The sequence below is a fragment of the Salmo salar genome, chromosome ssa12 (genome assembly GCF_905237065.1).
Source record: "Salmo salar chromosome ssa12, Ssal_v3.1, whole genome shotgun sequence".
Classification (NCBI taxonomy): Eukaryota; Metazoa; Chordata; class Actinopteri; order Salmoniformes; family Salmonidae; genus Salmo; species Salmo salar.
This window is the reverse complement of record NC_059453.1, coordinates 2,869,642-2,892,500: the sequence shown is the minus strand read 5'-3', so window position 1 is coordinate 2,892,500 and position 22,859 is coordinate 2,869,642. Positions and strand designations below refer to the sequence as shown.

Genomic DNA, 22,859 nt, shown 5'->3' with positions numbered 1-22,859 from the left:
GGCCACTTCCTGCATGGAATCTTCTCAGGTTTTGGCCTGCCATTTGAGTTCTGTTATACTCACAGACACCATTCAAACAGTTTTAGAAACGTTAGGGTGTTTTCTATCCAAAGCCAATAATTATATGCATATTCTAGTTACTGGGCAGGAGTAGTAACCAGATTAAATCGGGTACGTTTTTTATCCGGCCGTGTCAATACTGCCCCCAAGCCCTAACAGGTTAACTTAAATGTAGAATAATTAGAAATATGTCATTTCTGACTACCGCTCTTCAAGAGGAGATGATATTACAGCCAAACAGTTATAACATTTATTTAATAATCCCTTTTTGAAAATGGAAAATAGTTGGTCAATGGTTTTAGTGGAGCTGGGGTTCCCCTCCCCCCGGACAGATATTTTTGAACTCTCTGCATCGTATTGGGGACGTTTTATTCATAACAATATGATTTATTCATGATCTAGTTATAATATGTTCATTATTTATTCATGATACAGTTATAATTTATTCATAATTTATTCATGATATATATAATTTAGTCATTATTTATTAATGATATAGTTATAATTTTGTCATTATTTATTCATGATATAGTTATAATTTAGTTATTATTTATTCATGATATAGTTATAATTTAGTCATTATATATTCATGATTGAGTCATTATATATTTGCGATCTAGTCCTATCATATGAAATCTTCCAGGGGCCGTTTTGACGGCCGTCTGGTGGCTGTGAAGCGGATCCTTCCAGAATGTTTTGACGTTGCAGAGCGAGAGGTCCAGCTGCTCCGGGAGTCGGACGAACATCCAAACGTCATCAGATACTACTGCACTGAGAGAGACAAACTATTCACCTACATCGCTATAGAACTGTGTGCTGCTACACTACAACAGGTAGGTACTGTGTATAACCTGGTAGTATATATATATATATATATATATATATAACCTGGTAGTGTATCTATAACCTGGTAGTGTGTATATAACCTGGTAGTGTGTATATAACCTGGTAGTGTGTATATATAACCTGGTAGTGTATATATAACCTGGTAGTGTATATATAACCTGGTAGTGTGTATATAACCTGGTAGTGTGTATATATAACCTGGTAGTGTGTATATATAACCTGGTAGTGTGTATATATAACCTGGTAGTGTGTATATAATCTGGTAGTGTGTATATATAACCTGGTAGTGTGTGTATAACCTGGTAGTGTATATATAACCTGGTAGTGTGTATGTAGTGTGTATATATAACCTGGTAGTGTATATATAACCTGGTAGTGTGTATGTAGTGTGTATATATAACCTGGTAGTGTGTGTATATAACCTGGTAGTGTATATATAACCTGGTAGTGTATATATAACCTGGTAGTGTGTATGTAGTGTGTATATATAACCTGGTAGTGTGTATATAACCTGGTAGTGTGTATATATAACCTGGTAGTGTATATATAACCTGGTAGTGTGTATATAGTGTGTATATATAACCTGGTAGTGTGTAAATAACCTGGTAGTGTGTATATAACCTGGTAATGTGTATATATAACCTGGTAGTGTGTATATAACCTGGTAGTGTATATATAACCTGGTAGTGTGTATATAACCTGGTAATGTGTATATATAACCTGGTAGTGTGTATATAACCTGGTAGTGTGTATATATAACCTGGTAGTGTGTATATATAACCTGGTAGTGTGTATATATATATATAACCTGGTAGTGTATATATAACCTGGTAGTGTGTATATATATAACCTGGTAGGTGTATATATAACCTGGTAGTGTATATATATAACCTGGTAGTGTGTATATATAACCTGGTAGTGAGTGTATATATAACCTGGTAGTGTGTATATATATATAACCTGGTAGTGTATATATAACCTGGTAGTGTATATATATAACCTGGTAGTGTATATATATAACCTGGTAGTGTGTATATATAACCTGGTAGTGTGTATATATAACCTGGTAGTGTGTATATAACCTGGTAGTGTGTATATAACCTGGTAGTGTGTATATATAACCTGGTAGTGTGTATATATAACCTGGTAGTGTGTATATATAACCTGGTAGTGTGTATATAACCTGGCAGTGTGTATATAACCTGGTAGTGTATATATAACCTGGTAGTGTGTATATATAACCTGGTAGTGTATATATGACCTGGTAGTGTGTATATAAACTGGTAGTGTGTATATAACCTGGTAGTGTGTATATATAACCTAGTAGTGTGTATATATAACCTGGTAGTGTGTATATATAACCTGGTAGTGTGTATATATAACCTGGTAGTGTGTGTATATAACCTGGTAGTGTGTGTATAACCTGGTAGTGTGTATATGACCTGGTAGTGTATGTATAACCTGGTAGTGTGTGTATATAACCTGGTAGTGTGTATATATAACCTGGTAGTGTGTATATAACCTGGTAGTGTGTGTATATAACCTGGTAGTGTGTATATATATATATAACCTGGTAGTGTGTATGTATATATAACCTGGTAGTGTGTATATATAATCTGGTAGTGTGTATATATAACTTGGTCGTGTGTATATATAAACTGGTAGTGTGTATATATAACCTGGTAGTGTATATAACCTGGTAGTGTATATAACCAGGTAATGTGTATATATAACCTGGTAGTGTATATATAACCTGGTAGTGTGTATATATAACCTGGTAGTGTATATATGACCTGGTAGTGTGTATATAAACTGGTAGTGTGTATATAACCTGGTAGTGTGTATATATAACCTGGTAGTGTGTATATAACCTGGCAGTGTGTATATAACCTGGTAGTGTATATATAACCTGGTAGTGTGTATATATAACCTGGTAGTGTATATATGACCTGGTAGTGTGTATATAAACTGGTAGTGTGTATATAACCTGGTAGTGTGTATATATAACCTAGTAGTGTGTATATATAACCTGGTAGTGTGTATATATAACCTGGTAGTGTGTATATATAACCTGGTAGTGTGTGTATATAACCTGGTAGTGTGTGTATAACCTGGTAGTGTGTATATGACCTGGTAGTGTATGTATAACCTGGTAGTGTGTGTATATAACCTGGTAGTGTGTATATATAACCTGGTAGTGTGTATATAACCTGGTAGTGTGTGTATATAACCTGGTAGTGTGTATATATATATATAACCTGGTAGTGTGTATGTATATATAACCTGGTAGTGTGTATATATAATCTGGTAGTGTGTATATATAACTTGGTCGTGTGTATATATAAACTGGTAGTGTGTATATATAACCTGGTAGTGTATATAACCTGGTAGTGTATATAACCAGGTAATGTGTATATATAACCTGGTAGTGTGTATTTATAACCTGGTAGTGTGTATATATAACCTGGTAGTGTGTATATATAACCTGGTAGTGTGTATATATAACCTGGTAGTATGTATATATAACTTGATAGTATGTATATATAACCTGGTAGTGTATATATAACCTAGGTAGTGTATATATATAACCTGGTAGTGTGTGTATATAACCTGGTAGTGTGTATATAACCTGGTAGTGTGTGTATATAACCTGGTAGTGTGTATATATATATATATATAACCTGGTAGTGTGTATATAACCTGGTAGTGTGTATATATAACCTGGTAGTGTATATATAACCTGGTAGTGTGTGTATATAACCTGGTAGTGTGTATATAACCTGGTAGTGTATATATAACCTGGTAGTGTGTATATATCCTGGTAGTGTATATATAACCTGGTAGTGTGTATATATAACCTGGTAGTGTGTATATAACCTGGTAGTGTGTATATAACCTGGTAGTGTGTATATAACCTGGTAGTGTGTATATATAACCTGGTAGTGTGTATATAACCTGGTAGTGTGTATATAACCTGGTAGTGTGTGTATATAACCTGGTAGTGTGTATATAACCTTGTAGTGTATATATAACCTTGTAGTGTGTATATAACCTGGTAGTGTATATATAACCTGGTAGTGTGTATATATATATATAACCTGCTAGTGTGATATATAACCTGGTAGTGTGTATATATAACCTGGTAGTGTGTATATATATAACCTGGTAGTGTATATATAACCTGGTAGTGTATATATAACCTGGTAGTGTATATATAACCTGGTAGTGTGTATATTTCCTGGTAGTGTGTATATATAACCTGGTAGTGTGTATATATAACCTGGTAGTGTGTATATATAACCTGGTAGTGTGTATATATAACCTGGTAGTGTGTGTATATAACCTTTTAGTGTGTATATATAACCTGGTAGTGTATATATAACCTGGTAGTGTGTGTATAACCTGGTAGTGTGTATATGACCTGGTAGTGTATGTATAACCTGGTAGTGTGTGTATATATATATAACCTGGTAGTGTGTGTATATATAACCTGGTAGTGTGTATATATAACCTGGTAGTGTGTATATATAACCTGGTAGTGTGTATATATAACCTGGTAGTGTGTGTATATAACCTGGTAGTGTGTGTATATAACCTGGTAGTGTGTTATATAACCTGGTAGTGTGTATATATAACCTGGTATGTGTATATATAACCTGGTAGTGTGTGTATATAACCTGGTAGTGTGTATATATAACCTGGTAGTGTGTATATATAACCTGGTAGTGTGTATATATAACCTGGTAGTGTGTATATAACCTGGTAGTGTGTATATATAACCTGGTAGTGTGTATATATAACCTGGTAGTGTATATATTACCTGGTAGTGTGTGTATATATAACCTGGTAGTGTGTGTATATATAACCTGGTAGTGTGTATATATAACCTGGTAGTGTGTGTATATAACCTGGTAGTGTGTATATATAACCTGGTAGTGTGTGTATATAACCTGGTAGTGTGTATATATAACCTGGTAGTGTGTATATATAACCTGGTAGTGTGTATATATAACCTGGTAGTGTGTATATAACCTGGTAGTGTGTGTATATAACCTGGTAGTGTGTATATAACCTGGTAGTGTGTATATATAACCTGGTAGTGTGTGTATATAACCTGGTAGTGTGTGTATATAACCTGGTAGTGTGTGTATAACCTGGTAGTGTGTATATAACCTGGTAGTGTATATATAACCTGGTAGTGTGTGTATATAACCTGGTAGTGTGTATATATAACCTGGTAGTGTGTATATGTAGTGTGTATATATAACCTGGTAGTGTGTATATAACTGGTAGTGTGTATATATAACCTGGTAGTGTGTATATATAACCTGGTAGTGTGTATATATAACCTGGTAGTGTGTATATATAACCTGGTAGTGTGTATATATAACCTGGTAGTGTGTATATAACCTGGTAGTGTGTATATAACCTGGTAGTGTGTATATATAACCTGGTAGTGTGTATATATAACCTGGTAGTGTGTATATATAACCTGGTAGTGTGTATATATAACCTGGTAGTGTGTATATATAACCTGGTAGTGTGTATATATAACCTGGTAGTGTGTGTATATAACCTGGTAGTGTGTATATATAACCTGGTAGTGTGTATATATAACCTGGTAGTGTGTATATATAACCTGGTAGTGTGTATATATAACCTGGTAGTGTGTATATAACCTGGTAGTGTGTATATATAACCTGGTAGTGTGTATATAACCTGGTAGTGTGTATATATAACCTGGTAGTGTGTATATATAACCTGGTAGTGTGTGTATATAACCTGGTAGTGTGTATATATAACCTGGTAGTGTGTATATATAACCTGGTAGTGTGTATATATAACCTGGTAGTGTGTATATATAACCTGGTAGTGTGTATATATATAACCTGGTAGTGTATATATAACCTGGTAGTGTATATATAACCTGGTAGTGTATATATAACATGGTAGTGTGTATATAACCTGGTAGTGTGTATATAACCTGGTAGTGTGTATATATAACCTGGTAGTGTGTATATATAACCTGGTAGTGTGTATATAACCTGGTAGTGTGTATATATAACCTGGTAGTGTGTGTATATAACCTGGTAGTGTGTATATATAACCTGGTAGTGTGTATATATAACCTGGTAGTGTGTATATATAACCTGGTAGTGTATATATAACCTGGTAGTGTGTATATAACCTGGTAGTGTGTATATATAACCTGGTAGTGTGTATATATAACCTGGTAGTGTGTATATATAACCTGGTAGTGTGTGTATATATAACCTGGTAGTGTGTATATATAACCTGGTAGTGTGTGTATATAACCTGGTAGTGTGTATATATAACCTGGTAGTGTGTATATATAACCTGGTAGTGTGTATATATAACCTGGTAGTGTGTGTATAACCTTGTAGTGTGTATATATAACCTGGTAGTGTGTATATATAACCTGGTAGTGTGTATATATAACCTGGTAGTGTGTGTATTACCTGGTAGTGTGTATATAACCTGGTAGTGTATATATAACCTGGTAGTGTATATATTACCTGGTAGTGTGTGTATATATAACCTGGTAGTGTGTGTATATATAACCTGGTAGTTTGTGTATATATAACCTGGTAGTGTGTGTATATATAACCTGGTAGTGTGTATATATAACCTGGTAGTGTGTGTATATAACCTGGTAGTGTGTATATATAACCTGGTAGTGTGTATATATAACCTGGTAGTGTGTATATATAACCTGGTAGTGTGTATATAACCTGGTAGTGTGTGTATATAACCTGGTAGTGTGTATATAACCTGGTAGTGTGTATATATAACCTGGTAGTGTGTGTATATAACCTGGTAGTGTGTGTATATAACCTGGTAGTGTGTATATATATAACCTGGTAGTGTATATATAACCTGGTAGTGTATATATAACCTGGTAAGTGTATATATAACCTGGTAGTGTGTATATATAACCTGGTAGTGTGTATATGTAGTGTGTATATATAACCTGGTAGTGTGTGTAGTGTGTATATATAACCTGGTAGTGTGTATATATAACCTGGTAGTGTGTATATATAACCTGGTAGTGTGTATATATAACCTGGTAGTGTGTATATATAACCTGGTAGTGTGTATATATAACCTGGTAGTGTGTATGTAGTGTGTTATATAACCTGGTAGTGTGTATATATAACCTGGTAGTGTGTATATATAACCTGGTAGTGTGTGTATATAACCTGGTAGTGTGTATATATAACCTGGTAGTGTGTGTATATAACCTGGTAGTGTGTATATATAACCTGGTAGTGTATATATAACCTGGTAGTGTATATATAACCTGGTAGTGTGTATGTAACCTGGTAGTGTGTATATATAACCTGGTAGTGTATATATAACCTGGTAGTGTTGTGTGTATATATAACCTGGTAGTGTGTATATAACCTGGTAGTGTGTATATATAACCTGGTAGTGTGTATATATAACCTGGTAGTGTGTGTATATAACCTGGTAGTGTGTATATATAACCTGGTAGTGTGTATATATAACCTGGTAGTGTGTATATATAACCTGGTAGTGTGTATATATAACCTGGTAGTGTGTATATATAACCTGGTAGTGTGTGTATATAACCTGGTAGTGTGTATATATAACCTGGTAGTGTGTATATATAACCTGGTAGTGTGTATATATAACCTGGTAGTGTGTGTATATAACCTGGTAGTGTGTATATATAACCTGGTAGTGTGTATATAACCTGGTAGTGTGTATATAACCTGGTAGTGTATATATAACCTGGTAGTGTGTATATATAACCTGGTAGTGTGTATATATAACCTGGGTAGTGTGTATATATAACCTGGTAGTGTGTGTATATATAACCTGGTAGTGTGTATATATAACCTGGTAGTGTGTATATATAACCTGGTAGTGTGTATATATAACCTGGTAGTGTATATATAACCTGGTAGTGTGTATATAACCTGGTAGTGTGTATATATAACCTGGTAGTGTGTTATATATAACCTGGTAGTGTGTATATATAACCTGGTAGTGTGTATATATAACCTGGTAGTGTGTATATATAACCTGGTAGTGTGTATATATAACCTGGTAGTGTGTATATATAACCTGGTAGTGTATATATAACCTGGTAGTGTGTATATAACCTGGTAGTGTGTATATATAACCTGGTAGTGTGTATATAACCTGGTAGTGTGTATATAACCTGGTAGTGTGTATATATAACCTGGTAGTGTGTATATATAACCTGGTAGTGTGTATATATACCTGGTAGTGTGTATATAACCTGGTAGTGTATATATAACCTGGTAGTGTATATATAACCTGGTAGTGTGTATATATAACCTGGTAGTGTGTGTATATATAACCTGGTAGTGTGTATATATAACCTGGTAGTGTGTTTATATAACCTGGTAGTGTGTATATATAACCTGGTAGTGTGTGTATATAACCTGGTAGTGTGTATATATAACCTGGTAGTGTGTATATATAACCTGGTAGTGTGTATATATAACCTGGTAGTGTGTATATATAACCTGGTAGTGTATATATATAACCTGGTAGTGTGTGTATATAACCTGGTAGTGTGTATATAACCTGGTAGTGTGTATATAACCTGGTAGTGTGTATATATATATATATATAAAACCTGGTAGTGTGTATATAACCTGGTAGTGTGTATATATAACCTGGTAGTGTGTATATATAACCTGGTAGTGTGTTTATATAACCTGGTAGTGTGTGTATGTAGTGTGTATATATAACCTGGTAGTGTGTATATATAACCTGGTAGTGTGTATATATAACCTGGTAGTGTGTATATATAACCTGGTAGTGTGTATATATAACCTGGTAGTGTGTATATATAACCTGGTAGTATGTATATATAACTTGATAGTATGTATATATAACCTGGTAGTGTTATATAACCCTATAGTGTATATATATAACCTGGTAGTGTGTGTATATAACCTGGTAGTGTGTATATAACCTGGTAGTGTGTGTATATAACCTGGTAGTGTGTATATATATATATATTATAACCTGGTAGTGTGTATATATAACCTGGTAGTGTGTATATATAACCTGGTAGTGTGTATATATAACCTGGTAGTGTGTATATATAACCTGGTAGTGTGTATATAACCTGGTAGTGTATATATAACCTGGTAGTGTGTATATAACCTGGTAGTGTGTATATAACCTGGTAGTGTATATATAACCTGGTAGTGTGTATATATAACCTGGTAGTGTGTATATATAACCTGGTAGTGTGTATATAACCTGGTAGTGTGTTATGTATATATAACCTGGTAGTGTGTATATAACCTGGTAGTGTGTATATATAACCTGGTAGTGTGTTATATATAACCTGGTAGTGTGTATATAACCTGGTAGTGTGTATATATAACCTGGTAGTGTGTATATATAACCTGGTAGTGTGTATATATAACCTGGTAGTGTGTATATATAACCTGGTAGTGTGTATATATAACCTGGTAGTGTGTGTATATATAACCTGGTAGTGTGTATATATAACCTGGTAGTGTGTATATATAACCTGGTAGTGTGTATATATAACCTGGTAGTGTGTATATATAACCTGGTAGTGTGTATATATAACCTGGTAGTGTGTATATATAACCTGGTAGTGTGTGTATAACCTTGTAGTGTGTATATAACCTGGTAGTGTATATATAACCTGGTAGTGTGTGTATATGACCTGGTAGTGTGTATATATAACCTGGTAGTGTGTGTATAGTAGTGTGTATATATAACCTGGTAGTGTGTATGTAGTGTGTATATATAACCTGGTAGTGTGTATATATAACCTGGTAGTGTGTATATATAACCTGGTAGTGTGTATATATAACCTGGTATGTGTATATATAACCTGGTAGTGTGTATATAACCTGGTAGTGTGTATAGTAGTGTGTATATATAACCTGGTAGTGTGTATATATAACCTGGTAGTGTGTATATATAACCTGGTAGTGTGTGTATATAACCTGGTAGTGTGTATATAACCTGGTAGTGTGTATATATAACCTGGTAGTGTGTGTATATAACCTGGTAGTGTGTGTATATAACCTGGTAGTGTATATATAACCTGGTAGTGTGTATATAACCTGGTAGTGTGTATATATAACCTGGTAGTGTGTATATATAACCTGGTAGTGTGTGTGTTATATATAACCTGGTAGTGTGTATATAACCTGGTAGTGTGTATATAACCTGGTAGTGTGTATATATAACCTGGTAGTGTGTATATAACCTGGTAGTGTGTATATATAACCTGGTAGTGTGTATATAACCTGGTAGTGTGTATATATAACCTGGTAGTGTGTATATAACCTGGTAGTGTGTATATATAACCTGGTAGTGTGTATATATAACCTGGTAGTGTGTATATATAACCTGGTAGTGTGTATATATAACCTGGTAGTGTGTATATATAACCTGGTAGTGTGTATATATAACCTGGTAGTGTGTATATATAACCTGGTAGTGTGTATATATAACCTGTTAGTGTGTATATATAACCTGGTAGTGTGTATATATAACCTGGTAGTGTGTATATATAACCTGGTAGTGTGTGTATAACCTGGTAGTGTGTTATATAACCTGGTAGTGTATATATAACCTGGTAGTGTGTATATAACCTGGTAGTGTGTATATATAACCTGGTAGTGTGTATATAACCTGGTATGTGTATATATAACCTGGTAGTGTATATATAACCTGGTAGTGTGTGTATATATAACCTGGTAGTGTGTGTATATATAACCTGGTAGTTGTGTATATATAACCTGGTAGTGTGTGTATATATAACCTGGTAGTGTGTATATATAACCTGGTAGTGTGTGTATATAACCTGGTAGTGTGTATATATAACCTGGTAGTGTGTATATATAACCTGGTAGTGTGTATATATAACCTGGTAGTGTGTATATAACCTGGTAGTGTGTGTATATAACCTGGTAGTGTGTATATATAACCTGGTAGTGTGTATATATAACCTGGTAGTGTGTGTATATAACCTGGTAGTGTGTGTATAACCTTGTAGTGTGTATATAACCTGGTAGTGTATATATAACCTGGTAGTGTGTGTATATAACCTGGTAGTGTGTATATATAACCTGGTAGTGTGTGTATGTAGTGTGTATATATAACCTGGTAGTGTGTATGTAGTGTGTATATATAACCTGGTAGTGTGTATATATAACCTGGTAGTGTGTATATATAACCTGGTAGTGTGTATATATAACCTGGTAGTGTATATATAACCTGGTAGTGTGTATATAACCTGGTAGTGTGTATGTAGTGTGTATATATAACCTGGTAGTGTGTATATATAACCTGGTAGTGTGTATATATAACCTGGTAGTGTGTATATATAACCTGGTAGTGTGTATATATAACCTGGTAGTGTGTATATATAACCTGGTAGTGTGTATATATAACCTGGTAGTGTGTATATATAACCTGGTAGTGTGTATATATAACCTGGTAGTGTGTATATATAACCTGGTAGTGTGTGTATATAACCTTGTAGTGTGTATATAACCTGGTAGTGTATATATAACCTGGTAGTGTGTATATATAACCTGGTAGTGTGTATATATACCTGGTAGTGTGTATATAACCTGGTAGTGTATATATAACCTGGTAGTGTGTATATATAACCTGGTAGTGTGTGTATATATAACCTGGTAGTGTGTGTATATATAACCTGGTAGTGTGTGTATATATAACCTGGTAGTGTGTATATATAACCTGGTAGTGTGTATATATAACCTGGTAGTGTGTATATATAACCTGGTAGTGTGTATATATAACCTGGTAGTGTGTATATATAACCTGGTAGTGTATATATAACCTGGTAGTGTGTATATATAACCTGGTAGTGTGTGTATATAACCTGGTAGTGTGTATATAACCTGGTAGTGTGTTATATAACCTGGTAGTGTGTATATATATATATAGTGTATATATAACCTGGTAGTGTGTGTATATAACCTGGTAGTGTGTATATATAACCTGGTAGTGTGTATATATAACCTGGTAGTGTGTATATATAACCTGGTAGTGTGTGTATGTAGTGTGTATATATAACCTGGTAGTGTGTATATATAACCTGGTAGTGTGTATATATAACATGGTAGTGTGTATATAACCTGGTAGTGTGTATATATAACCTGGTAGTGTGTATATATAACCTGGTAGTATGTATATATAACTTGATAGTATGTATATATAACCTGGTAGTGTATATATAACCTAGGTAGTGTATATATATAACCTGGTAGTGTGTGTATATAACCTGGTAGTGTGTATATAACCTGGTAGTGTGTGTATATAACCTGGTAGTGTGTATATATATATATATATATATATAACCTGGTAGTGTGTATATAACCTGGTAGTGTGTATATATAACCTGGTAGTGTGTATATATAACCTGGTAGTGTGTATATAACCTGGTAGTGTGTATATAACCTGGTAGTGTATATATAACCTGGTAGTGTGTATATATCCTGGTAGTGTGTATATAACCTGGTAGTGTATATATAACCTGGTAGTGTGTATATATAACCTGGTAGTGTGTATATAACCTGGTAGTGTGTATATAACCTGGTAGTGTGTATATATAACCTGGTAGTGTGTATATAACTTGGTAGTGTGTATATATAACCTGGTAGTGTGTATATATATAACCTGGTAGTGTGTATATATAACCTGGTAGTGTGTATATATAACCTGGTAGTGTGTATATATAACCTGGTAGTGTGTATATATAACCTGGTAGTGTGTATATATAACCTGGTAGTGTGTATATATAACCTGGTAGTGTATATATAACCTGGTAGTGTGTATATATAACCTGGTAGTGTGTATATAACCTGGTAGTGTGTGTATATAACCTGGTAGTGTGATTGTATATATAACCTGGTAGTGTGTATATAACCTGGTAGTGTGTATATATAACCTGGTAGTGTATATATAACCTGGTAGTGTGTGTATATAACCTGGTAGTGTGTATATATAACCTGGTAGTGTGTATATAACCTGGTAGTGTATATATAACCTGGTAGTGTGTATATAACCTGGTAGTGTATATATAACCTGGTAGTGTGTATATATAACCTGGTAGTGTGTATATAACCTGGTAGTGTGTATATAACCTGGTAGTGTGTATATATATATATATAACCTGGTAGTGTGTATATATAACCTGGTAGTGTGTATATATAACCTGGTAGTGTGTATATATATAACCTGGTAGTGTATATATAACCTGGTAGTGTATATATAACCTGGTAGTGTATATATAACCTGGTAGTGTGTATATTTCCTGGTAGTGTGTATATATAACCTGGTAGTGTGTATATATAACCTGGTAGTGTGTATATATAACCTGGTAGTGTGTGTATATAACCTTTTAGTGTGTATATATAACCTGGTAGTGTGTATATATAACCTGGTAGTGTGTATATATAACCTGGTAGTGTGTGTATAACCTTGTAGTGTGTATATAACCTGGTAGTGTATATATAACCTGGTAGTGTGTATATAACATGGTAGTGTGTATATAACCTGGTAGTGTGTATATATAACCTGGTAGTGTGTATATATAACCTGGTAGTGTGGTATATATAACCTGGTAGTGTGTATATATAACCTGGTAGTGTGTGTATATAACCTGGTAGTGTGTATATATAACCTGGTAGTGTGTATATATAACCTGGTAGTGTGTATATATAACCTGGTAGTGTGTATATAACCTGGTAGTGTGTGTATATAACCTGGTAGTGTGTATATATAACCTGGTAGTGTGTATATATAACCTGGTAGTGTGTATATATAACCTGGTAGTGTGTATATATAACCTGGTAGTGTGTGTATATAACCTGGTAGTGTGTATATAACCTGGTAGTGTGTGTATATAACCTGGTAGTGTGTGTATATAACCTGGTAGTGTGTATATATAACCTGGTAGTGTGTGTAGTAGTGTGTATATATAACCTGGTAGTGTGTAAGTGTGTATATATAACCTGGTAGTGTGTATATATAACCTGGTAGTGTGTATATATAACCTGGTAGTGTGTATATATAACCTGGTAGTGTGTATATAACCTGGTAGTGTGTATATATAACCTGGTAGTGTGTGTATATAACCTGGTAGTGTGTATATATAACCTGGTAGTGTGTGTATATAACCTGGTAGTGTGTGTATATAACCTGGTAGTGTATATATAACCTGGTAGTGTGTATATATAACCTGGTAGTGTGTATATAACCTGGTAGTGTGTATATATAACCTGGTAGTGTGTATATATAACCTGGTAGTGTTATGTAGTGTGTATATATAACCTGGTAGTGTGTATATAACCTGGTAGTGTGTTTATAACCTGGTAGTGTGTATATATAACCTGGTAGTGTGTATATAACCTGGTAGTGTATATATAACCTGGTAGTGTGTATATAACCTGGTAGTGTGTATATATAACCTGGTAGTGTGTATATAACCTGGTAGTGTGTATATATAACCTGGTAGTGTGTATATATAACCTGGTAGTGTGTGTATATAACCTGGTAGTGTGTATATATAACCTGGTAGTGTGTATATATAACCTGGTAGTGTGTATATATAACCTGGTAGTGTGTATATATAACCTGGTAGTGTGTGTATATAACCTGTTAGTGTGTATATATAACCTGGTAGTGTGTATATATAACCTGGTAGTGTGTATATATAACCTGGTAGTGTGTGTATAACCTTGTAGTGTGTATATAACCTGGTAGTGTATATATAACCTGGTAGTGTGTATATAACCTGGTAGTGTGTATATAACCTGGTAGTGTGTATATAACCTGGTAGTGTATATATAACCTGGTAGTGTATATATAACCTGGTAGTGTGTATATATAACCTGGTAGTGTGTGTATATATAACCTGGTAGTTGTGTATATATAACCTGGTAGTGTGTGTATATATAACCTGGTAGTGTGTATATATAACCTGGTAGTGTGTGTATATAACCTGGTAGTGTGTATATATAACCTGGTAGTGTGTATATATAACCTGGTAGTGTGTTATATAACCTGGTAGTGTGTGTATATAACCTGGTAGGTGTGTATATAACCTGGTAGTGTATATATAACCTGGTAGTGTGTGTATATAACCTGGTAGTGTGTGTATATAACCTGGTAGTGTGTGTATAACCTTGTAGTGTGTATATAACCTGGTAGTGTATATATAACCTGGTAGTGTGTGTATATAACCTGGTAGTGTGTATATATAACCTGGTAGTGTGTGTATGTAGTGTGTGTATATATAACCTGGTAGTGTGTATAGTAGTGTGTATATATAACCTGGTAGTGTGTATATATAACCTGGTAGTGTGTATATATAACCTGGTAGTGTGTATATATAACCTGGTAGTGTATATATAACCTGGTAGTGTATATAACCTGGTAGTGTGAGTGTGTGTATATATAACCTGGTAGTGTGTATATATAACCTGGTAGTGTGTATATATAACCTGGTAGTGTGTATATATAACCTGGTAGTGTGTGTATATAACCTGGTAGTGTGTATATAACCTGGTAGTGTGTGTATATAACCTGGTAGTGTGTATATATAACCTGGTAGTGTGTATATAACCTGGTAGTGTATATATAACCTGGTAGTGTGTATATAACCTGGTAGTGTGTATATATAACCTGGTAGTGTGTGTATATAACCTGGTAGTGTGTATATATAACCTGGTAGTGTGTATATATAACCTGGTAGGTGTATATATAACCTGGTAGTGTGTATATATAACCTGGTAGTGTGTATATATAACCTGGTAGTGTGTATATATAACCTGGTAGTGTGTATATATAACCTGGTAGTGTGTGTATATAACCTGGTAGTGTGTATATATAACCTGGTAGTGTGTATATATAACCTGGTAGTGTGTATATATAACCTGGTAGTGTGTGTATAACCTTGTAGTGTGTATATAACCTGGTAGTGTATATATAACCTGGTAGTGTGTATATAACCTGGTAGTGTGTATATTACCTGGTAGTGTGTATATAACCTGGTAGTGTATATATAACCTGGTAGTGTATATATTACCTGGTAGTGTGTGTATATATAACCTGGTAGTGTGTGTATATATAACCTGGTAGTTTGTGTATATATAACCTGGTAGTGTGTGTATATATAACCTGGTAGTGTGTATATATAACCTGGTAGTGTGTGTATATAACCTGGTAGTGTGTATATATAACCTGGTAGTGTGTATATATAACCTGGTAGTGTGTATATATAACCTGGTAGTGTGTGTATATAACCTGGTAGTGTGTGTATATAACCTGGTAGTGTGTATATATAACCTGGTAGTGTGTGTATATAACCTGGTAGTGTGTGTATATAACCTGGTAGTGTGTGTATAACCTTGTAGTGTGTATATGACCTGGTAGTGTATGTATAACCTGGTAGTGTGTGTATATGACCTGGTAGTGTGTATATATAACCTGGTAGTGTGTGTATGTAGTGTGTATATATAACCTGGTAGTGTGTATGTAGTGTGTATATATAACCTGGTAGTGTGTATATATAACCTGGTAGTGTGTATATATAACCTGGTAGTGTGTATATATAACCTGGTAGTGTATATATAACCTGGTAGTGTATATAACCTGGTAGTGTGTATGTAGTGTGTATATATAACCTGGTAGTGTGTATATATAACCTGGTAGTGTGTATATATAACCTGGTAGTGTGTATATATAACCTGGTAGTGTGTGTATATATAACCTGGTAGTGTGTATATATAACCTGGTAGTGTGTGTATATAACCTGGTAGTGTGTATATATAACCTGGTAGTGTGTATATATAACCTGGTAGTGTGTATATATAACCTGGTAGTGTGTGTTATAACCTGGTAGTGTGTATATAACCTGGTAGTGTGTATATATAACCTGGTAGTGTGTTATATAACCTGGTATGTGTGTATATAACCTGGTAGTGTGTATATAACCTGGTAGTGTATATATAACCTGGTAGTGTATATATAACCTGGTAGTGTGTGTATATATAACCTGGTAGTGTGTGTATATATAACCTGGTAGTTTGTGTATATATAACCTGGTAGTGTGTGTATATATAACCTGGTAGTGTGTATATATAACCTGGTAGTGTGTGTATATAACCTGGTAGTGTGTATATATAACCTGGTAGTGTGTATATATAACCTGGTAGTGTGTATATATAACCTGGTAGTGTGTGTATATAACCTGGTAGTGTGTATATAACCTGGTAGTGTGTATATAACCTGGTAGTGTGTATATATAACCTGGTAGTGTGTGTTATATAACCTGGTAGTGTGTATATATAACCTGGTAGTGTGTATATATAACCTGGTAGTGTGTATATATAACCTGGTAGTGTGTATATATAACCTGGTAGTGTGTATATAACCTGGTAGGTGAGTAGTGTGTATATATAACCTGGTAGTGTGTATATATAACCTGGTAGTGTGTATATATAACCTGGTAGTGTGTATATATAACCTGGTAGTGTGTGTATATAACCTGGTAGTGTGTATATATAACCTGGTAGTGTGTGTATATAACCTGGTAGTGTGTATATATAACCTGGTAGTGTGTATATATAACCTGGTAGTGTGTATATATAACCTGGTAGTGTGTATATAACCTGGTAGTGTGTATATAACCTGGTAGTGTATATATAACCTGGTAGTGTGTGTATATAACCTGGTAGTGTGTATATATAACCTGGTAGTGTGTATATAACCTGGTAGTGTGTATATATAACCTGGTAGTGTATATATAACCTGGTAGTGTGTGTTATATAACCTGGTAGTGTGTGTATATATAACCTGGTAGTGTGTATATATAACCTGGTAGTGTGTGTATATATAACCTGGTAGTGTGTATATATAACCTGGTAGTGTGTGTATATAACCTGGTAGTGTGTATATATAACCTGGTAGTGTGTGTATATAACCTGGTAGTGTGTATATAACCTGGTAGTGTGTGTATATAACCTGGTAGTGTGTGTATAACCTTGTAGTGTGTATATGACCTGGTAGTGTGTATATATAACCTGGTAGTGTGTGTATGTAGTGTGTATATATAACCTGGTAGTGTGTATGTAGTGTGTATATATAACCTGGTAGTGTGTATATATAACCTGGTAGTGTGTATATATAACCTGGTAGTGTATATAACCTGGTAGTGTGTATGTAGTGTGTATATATAACCTGGTAGTGTGTATATATAACCTGGTAGTGTGTATATATAACCTGGTAGTGTGTATATATAACCTGGTAGTGTGTATATATAACCTGGTAGTGTGTATATATAACCTGGTAGTGTGTATATAACCTGGTAGTGTGTATATAACCTGGTAGTGTGTGTATATAACCTGGTAGTGTGTATATATAACCTGGTAGTGTGTATATATAACCTGGTAGTGTGTATATATAACCTGGTAGTGTGTGTATATAACCTGGTAGTGTGTATATATAACCTGGTAGTGTGTGTATATAACCTGGTAGTGTGTATATATAACCTGGTAGTGTGTATATATAACCTGGTAGTGTGTATATATAACCTGGTAGTGTGTATATAACCTGGTAGTGTGTATATAACCTGGTAGTGTATATATAACCTGGTAGTGTGTATATAACCTGGTAGTGTGTATATAACCTGGTAGTGTGTGTATATAACCTGGTAGTGTATATATAACCTGGTAGTGTGTATATATTACCTGGTAGTGTGTATATATAACCTGGTAGTGTGTGTATATATAACCTGGTAGTGTGTATATATAACCTGGTAGTGTGTGTATATATAACCTGGTAGTGTGTATATATAACCTGGTAGTGTGTGTATATAACCTGGTAGTGTGTATATATAACCTGGTAGTGTGTATATATAACCTGGTAGTGTGTATATATAACCTGGTAGTGTGTATATAACCTGGTAGGTGTGTATATAACCTGGTAGTGTGTATATATAACCTGGTAGTGTGTGTATATAACCTGGTAGTGTGTGTATATAACCTGGTAGTGTGTATATATAACCTGGTAGTGTGTATATAACCTGGTAGTGTGTATATATAACCTGGTAGTGTGTGTATGTATATAACCTGGTAGTGTGTATATATAACCTGGTAGTGTGTATATATAACCTGGTAGTGTGTATATATAACCTGGTAGTGTGTATATATAACCTGGTAGTGTGTATATAACCTGGTAGTGTGTATATATAACCTGGTAGTGTGTATATATAACCTGGTAGTGTGTATATATAACCTGGTAGTGTGTATATATAACCTGGTAGTGTGTATATATAACCTGGTAGTGTGTATATAACCTGGTAGTGTGTATATATAACCTGGTAGTGTGTATATATAACCTGGTAGTGTGTGTATATAACCTGGTAGTGTGTATATATAACCTGGTAGTGTGTATATATAACCTGGTAGTGTGTATATATAACCTGGTAGTGTGTGTATATAACCTGGTAGTGTGTATATATAACCTGGTAGTGTGTATATATAACCTGGTAGTGTGTATATATAACCTGGTAGTGTGTATATATAACCTGGTAGTGTGTATATATAACCTGGTAGTGTGTATATATAACCTGGTAGTGTGTATATATAACCTGGTAGTGTGTATATATAACCTGGTAGTGTGTATATATAACCTGGTAGTGTGTATATAACCTGGTAGTGTGTTATATAACCTGGTAGTGTGTATATATAACCTGGTAGTGTGTATATATAACCTGGTAGTGTGTGTATATATAACCTGGTAGTGTGTGTATATATAACCTGGTAGTGTGTGTATATATAACCTGGTAGTGTGTGTGTATATATAACCTGGTAGTGTGTATATAACCTGGTAGTGTGTGTATATATAACCTGGTAGTGTGTATGTATAACCTGGTAGTGTGTGTATATAACCTGGTAGTGTGTGTATATATAACCTGGTAGTGTGTGATATATAACCTGGTAGTGTGTGTATATATAACCTGGTATGTGTGTATATATAACCTGGTAGTGTGTGGTATATAACCTGGTAGTGTGTGTATATATAACCTGGTAGTGTGTGTATATAACCTGGTAGTGTGTATATAACCTGGTAGTGTGTGTATATAACCTGGTAGTGTGTATATATAACCTGGTAGTGTGTATATAACCTGGTATGTGTATATATAACCTGGTAGTGTGTATATATAACCTGGTAGTGTGTATATATAACCTGGTAGTGTGTATATAACCTGGTAGTGTGTGTATATAACCTGGTAGTGTGTGTATATAACCTGGTAGTGTGTATATATAACCTGGTAGTGTTGTATATATAACCTGGTAGTGTGTATATATAACCTGGTAGTGTGTATATAACCTGGTAGTGTGTATATATAACCTGGTAGTGTGTATATATAACCTGGTAGTGTATATATAACCTGGTAGTGTGTATATATAACCTGGTAGTGTGTATATATAACTTGGTAGTGTGTATATATAACCTGGTAGTGTGTATATATAACCTGGTAGTGTGTATATATAACCTGGTAGTGTGATATGTAACCTGGTAGTGTGTATATATAACCTGGTAGTGTGTATATATAACCTGGTAGTGTGTATATATAACCTGGTAGTGTGTATATATAACCTGGTAGTGTGTATATATAACCTGGTAGTGTGTATATATAACCTGGTAGTGTATATATAACCTGGTAGTGTGTATATATAACCTGGTAGTGTGTATATATAACCTGGTAGTGTGTATATATAACCTGGTAGTGTATATATAACCTGGTAGTGTATATATAACCTGGTAGTGTGTATATATATAACCTGGTAGTGTGTATGTAGTGTGTATAACCTGGTAGTGTGTATGTAGTGTATATAACCTGTGTGTTCTCTGCTGTCCCCAGTATGTGGAAGATCCGTCATGCCACGTTGGTCTCAGCCCCGTTACTGTACTGCAACAGACCATGTGTGGTCTCAGTCACCTCCACTCACTAAACATAGGTACTATATACGTCTGTCTGGTCTGGTCTGGTCTGGTCTGGTCTCGGTCACGGTCACGGTCACAGTCACCTCCACTCACCCAACATACACTACCAATCAAACGTTTGGACACACCTACTCATTCAAGGGTTTTTCTTTATTTTTTACTATTTTCTACATTGTAGAATATTAGTGAAGACATCAAAACTTTGAAATAACACATAAGGAATCATGTAGTAACCAAAAAAAGTGTTAAACAAATCCAAATATATTTTATATTTGAGATTCTTCAATTAGCCACCCTGCCTCGATGACAGCTTTGCACACTCTTGGCATTCTCTCAACCAGCTGCATGTGGTAGTCACCTGGAATGCATTTCAATTAACAGGTGTGCCTTGTTAACATTTGTGGAATTTCTTTCCTTCTTAAATGCGTTTGAGCCAATCAGTTGTGTTGTGACAAGGTAGGGGTGGTATACAGAAGATAGCCCTATTTGGTAAAAGACCAAGTCCATATTATGGCAAGAACAGCTCAAATAAGCAAAGAAAAATGACAGACCATCATTATTTTAAGACATGAAGGTCAGTCAATACGGGAAAGTTTCAAGAACTTTGAAAGTTTCTTCAAGTGCAGTCGCAAAAACCATCAAGCACTATGATGAAACTGGCTCTCATGAGGACCGCCACAGGAAAGACCCAGAGTTCCCTCTGCTGCAGAAGATAAGTTCATTAGAGTTACCAGCCTCAGAAATCGCAGGCCAAATAAATGCTTCACAGAGTTCAAGTAACAAACACATCTCAACATCAACTGTTTAGAGGAGACTGCGTGAATCAGGCCTTCATGGTCGAATTGCTGCAAAGAAACCACTACTAAAGGACACCAATAAGAAGAAGAGACTTGCTTGGGCCAAGAAACACGAGCAGTGGACATTAGACCGGTGGAAATCTGTCCTTTGGTTTGATGTGTCCAAATTTGAGATTTTTGGTTCCAACCGCCGTGTCTTTGTGAGACGCAGAGTAGGTGAACGGATGATCAAATCAAATCAAATGTATTTATATAGCCCTTCGTACATCAGCTGATATCTCAAAGTGCTGTACAGAAACCCAGCCTAAAACCCCAAAAAGCAAGCAATGCATGTTGAAAGAAGCACAGTGGCTAGGAAAAACCCCCTAGGAAAAACTCCCGAGAAAGGCCAAAAACCTTGGAAGAAACCTTGAGAGGAACCAGGCTATGAGGGGTGGCCAGGCCTCTTCTGGCTGTGCCGGGTGGATATTATAACAGAACATGGTCAAGATGTTAAAATGTTCATAAATGACCAGCATGGTCAAATAATAATAATCATAGTAGTTGTCGAGGGTGCAACAAGCACGTCCGGTGAACAGGTCAGGGTTCCATAGCCGCAGGCAGAACAGTTGAAACTGGAGCAGCAGCACGGCCAGGTGGACTGGGGACAGCAAGGAGTCATCATGCCAAGTAGTCCTGAGGCATGGTCCTAGGGCTCAGGTCCTCCGAGAGAAAGAAAGAAAGAGAGAATTAGAGAGAGCATATTTAAATTCACACAGGACACCGGATAAGACAAGAGAAATACTCCAGATGTAACAGACTGACCCTAGCCCCCCGACACATAAACTACTGCAGCATAAATACTGGAGGCTGAGACAGGAGGGATCAGGAGACACTGTGGCCCCATCTGATGAAACCCCCGGACAGAGAACTCTCCATGATCTCTGCATGTTCCCACCGTGAAGCATGGAGGAAGTGTGATGGTGCTTTGCTGGTAACACTGTCAGTGATTTATTTAGAATTCAAGGCACACTTAACCAGCATGGCTACCACAGCAGTCTGCAGTGATACACCATCCCATCTGGTTTGGGCTTAGTGGGACTATCGCTTGTTTTT

General features: G+C 35.1%; 1 protein-coding gene across 2 annotated transcripts in view; it reads left to right on the top strand.

The window, feature by feature from the left end:
* LOC106593080 (serine/threonine-protein kinase/endoribonuclease IRE1-like) overlaps window positions 1-22,859 on the top strand; it is a 74,098-nt gene that overhangs the window by 38,521 nt on the left and 12,718 nt on the right. For both annotated transcript variants that reach the window (XM_045690486.1, XM_045690485.1), the window contains 2 exons: window positions 704-893; window positions 20,885-20,981. In XM_045690486.1, the coding sequence (XP_045546442.1) occupies window positions 704-893; window positions 20,885-20,981 (287 nt within the window). The remainder of the gene's footprint in view (window positions 1-703; window positions 894-20,884; window positions 20,982-22,859) is intronic.